This window comes from Myotis brandtii, unplaced genomic scaffold (assembly GCF_000412655.1).
Source record: "Myotis brandtii unplaced genomic scaffold, ASM41265v1 scaffold105, whole genome shotgun sequence".
Classification (NCBI taxonomy): domain Eukaryota; kingdom Metazoa; phylum Chordata; class Mammalia; order Chiroptera; family Vespertilionidae; genus Myotis; species Myotis brandtii.
The window spans coordinates 9,988,115-9,991,639 of record NW_005353538.1 but is presented as its reverse complement, the minus strand read 5'-3'; the positions used below and the strand labels follow the sequence as shown (position 1 = coordinate 9,991,639).

General features: G+C 33.2%; 1 protein-coding gene across 1 annotated transcript in view; it reads left to right on the top strand.

Moving 5' to 3' along the window:
• The window catches only part of LOC106726185 (caspase-13-like), a 17,264-nt gene that overhangs the window by 2,768 nt on the left and 10,971 nt on the right, over positions 1-3,525 (top strand). Inside the window, exon 3 of the mRNA XM_014540154.1 lies at positions 1,400-1,506. Coding sequence (XP_014395640.1) covers positions 1,400-1,506 — 107 coding nt within the window. The remainder of the gene's footprint in view (positions 1-1,399; positions 1,507-3,525) is intronic.

The window sequence follows — 3,525 nt, the reverse complement described above, 5'->3', positions numbered from 1 at the left end:
TGGAATACTACACCGCTATAAAAAAGAAGGAACTTTTACCATTTACAACAGCATGGATGGAACTGGAGAACATTATGCTAAGTGAAATAAGCCAGTCGGAGAAAGATAATTATCACATGATCTCACTCATACATGGGATGTACTGATCAACATAATTGAAGGGCAGGGGATGGGTGGTGTTTAGAGAGCAACCAAAGGACTTGTATGCATGCATATGAGCATAACCAATGAACACAGACACTGGGGCAGTGGGGGCTTGCCCAGGGTGGGAATGGCTGGAGGGGTGGTCAATTGGGGAAAAAAGAGACATATGTAAAACTTTAGACAATAAAAGAAATTATTTTAAAAAATGAATTCCCAAAATCATCATATTTAAGGTGGTATAGTTTAAAAAAGAAGATAGTATAAGTAGAAAGAAGAGAATTCTCAGGCCTGTACAAAAGCAGATAGAATTTCTAAAATGTTGAAGCAAAATCTTATTCTTATTTACGATGTTTTATTTAATTTATTAAAACATGTATATCTATATATCTATATCTATAGATTAGATTATATATATTTATAGATGATATAGGTGATATAGATAGAGATAGATATAGGCATAGATATATTCTAGCACATCTCTATCAGCTAAATATTATTATTTCATTCACCCAAAAAAAGAAATCTAAAGCTCACAAAAATCATAACAATTGCATGAACAACTAGTAGTACTCAGATATGAACCCAAGTTTATTTGAGTATAAAGTTTAGGCTATTTTAGCAAACTTGACAAAGAACAAAATAAAAACTATATTATTTAAACATTTGGACCCCTCCAGAGTCAGAAACATGTAGACTTTTGTGCCCAGGCATGGCCTACTGAAATATCAGAATACAGACATCTTAGCAAAAGCTGTGTCTGACCCTGCATGACTGACCTAGGAATTGAATCACCATCACCAAGTATTAACTGAGAGAGAGCATCCTTGGGTTTCCTGCTGGCTGGCCTTTTATTGGAAGAGGGCATTCATGGTGTAGTATTGAAGCATCTTCTGAGCCAGACAGATGTGGGTTCAATAATTGTTTCTTCAATTTGTAGCTCTTAGGCCTTAAAAAAATTAAGATTAAGTGAGAAAATATTTGCTGGGAAATAAGATCTAAACATATTGATTTTAGATTTTTAAGCATAGAACTGTGGTTCTGGAACTCTATTTTCTCATGCTATAACCCTTGCATGATGTCGTTTATGGTTCAATCTAAGTCCACCATGTCACTTTGTATATAAAGCCAAGCCCAGAAATCTAAGTCTTTATTTTTCCTACATGCATAGGTCTGTCTGGAGGTATTTGCGATTTATGACCTTTTTTTTTAAGGATGAAGGCTGCAACTCAAAATTTAGCATTTCCTTTATTCACAGATAATGTTTCTTGGAGAAGAGCAAGTGGTTCTCTCTTCATCACACAACTTATAAATTATATTCAAGAATATTCTAGGAGTTATCACCTGACAAAAATATTTGTGATGGTAAGTAGCATATTATCTGTTACAGTATTCATTTATTCATAGAAGTAAAAAAATTATAGAAGAAATAACCCAGCTGCATATTTTACACAAATGATAGAATATTATTCACACCGTAGCACACCTTGTTTTTAATTATTTCCAAAGTACTAAGCTCTAGTAGACAAAGAAAGTTAATATATGTTAATATTCAAAATATTAAAAACATGGGAGACAAGGATGAGATAAAAAATATTAAATACAGAACATTATAGAAAATGAATATGACCTATGGGGATAACATGTGGTAGGGAATAATATTTACTTACACATGTCAACTTACTATCTTGAGTGAGTTTCCAGGCTACTGCACATGGAGGCAGAAATAAGACAGAGCCTGGTGGACTCCCACAATTGAAGAGAGAGAACTAACAATCCAGGGAGAACAAGATGGCTAGAGTTCACAGAACAGAATACCAAATAAGAGAGACCTACACAAAGAGAGAACTCTGGAGACCTTCAGAGGGTCCCCGTGATGTATTTAGCAGAGTATGCCCAGTGTGTGTGTGTGTGTGTGTGTGTGTGTGAACTGCTGAGTCAGAGGAAATAGCTATCCTAAGGAACTACAGGGAAAAATACTATGGTACCCATACAAAGCCAGGAATAGCACCTATGGCCACGAGCCAGACTGGAAAAATATCATAATTTGCCTGCAAACTACTCAGAAGGGTCTTACCTAAGTTGTAGGGAATCAAGGACTCTGAAATAAATAATTCTCCAGTTCTTCCCAACAGATCAAAAACCAACACACAAGATCAAAATGTCCCCAAGAATATATACAAAAGCACTTGAAAATATAAATTTCCAAATATATGACATCCAATAAAAATTACCAGGGATGTAAAGAATCAGAAAAATAAAACACACTATCAGCAGAATAATCAAAACTAAATCATATGGATCGAAACCATCCTCTGCTATCAAAAAAACAAAACAAAGAAAAACAAAAAAACTGAATCATAACTAGCACAGATACTAAGATTGACAAGAAGGACAATAAATAATATTAAATATATCTAATAATTAAGCAGAGGAATGGAAGATATTAAAAAATCCAAATTGTATTTTGAAATAAACTAGAATGTGTAAGCTGAAAAATACATTGATTAGATTATTAGCTGATTAGATATTATAAAAATAAAAAATAATGAACTTGAAGAAACTATACAAGATGAAGCACAGCAAACAACAAAAATACAATTAAAAAATAAACAAAGCATCAGTGAACTGTGAGATCAATTGAAAAGGCCTATGTTACATAGAAATCCCAAAGGGGAAGGAACAAAATAATATTTGAAGAAATAATAGCCAAATTTTCTCCAAATGTAATAAAATCTATAAATCTATCGATTAAAGAAGGGTAACAAACCTCAAGTATTAAAAATGTAGAGTAAATACAACAGACTCATATTAGTCTAAACTATTGGCAAAAAAGTGAAGAGAAAAAAGAAACAAGCTATATGTAGAGAAAAAGAGTAAAGAGTGTAGCAGGTTAATTATCAGAAACAATTCATGCTAGAAAACAGCAGTGAAAGACAAAGAAAGTCATCCTAAAATTCTAAGTCCAGTAAACATAAAATTATTTTTCATAAACAAAGGCAATGTAAAGACTTTTCAGCCATACAGAAGCTGAAATATCCCATCACCAGCAGAACTGCACTATAAGAAATGTTAATGGAAGTCAGTCAGCAGAAGAAAATGATACCATATAAAAATATAGGTCCACAGAAAAGAATGGAAATACTGGAAATGGTAACTACAAGGACAATTAAGTACACATTTTCTTTTAAAAAACACTCTTTAAAGGAAAATTTGATGATTTAAACAAAAATAGTAACACCTGTTGTGAGATGACAAGTTAAAGTTATCTACACTAATAAAAGACAAACATGCAAATTGACCATGCCTTTGCTATGCCTTAAGCCACGCCCACCAGCCAATCAGAGCAACTATATGCAAATTAACCAAACCAAGATGGCGGCC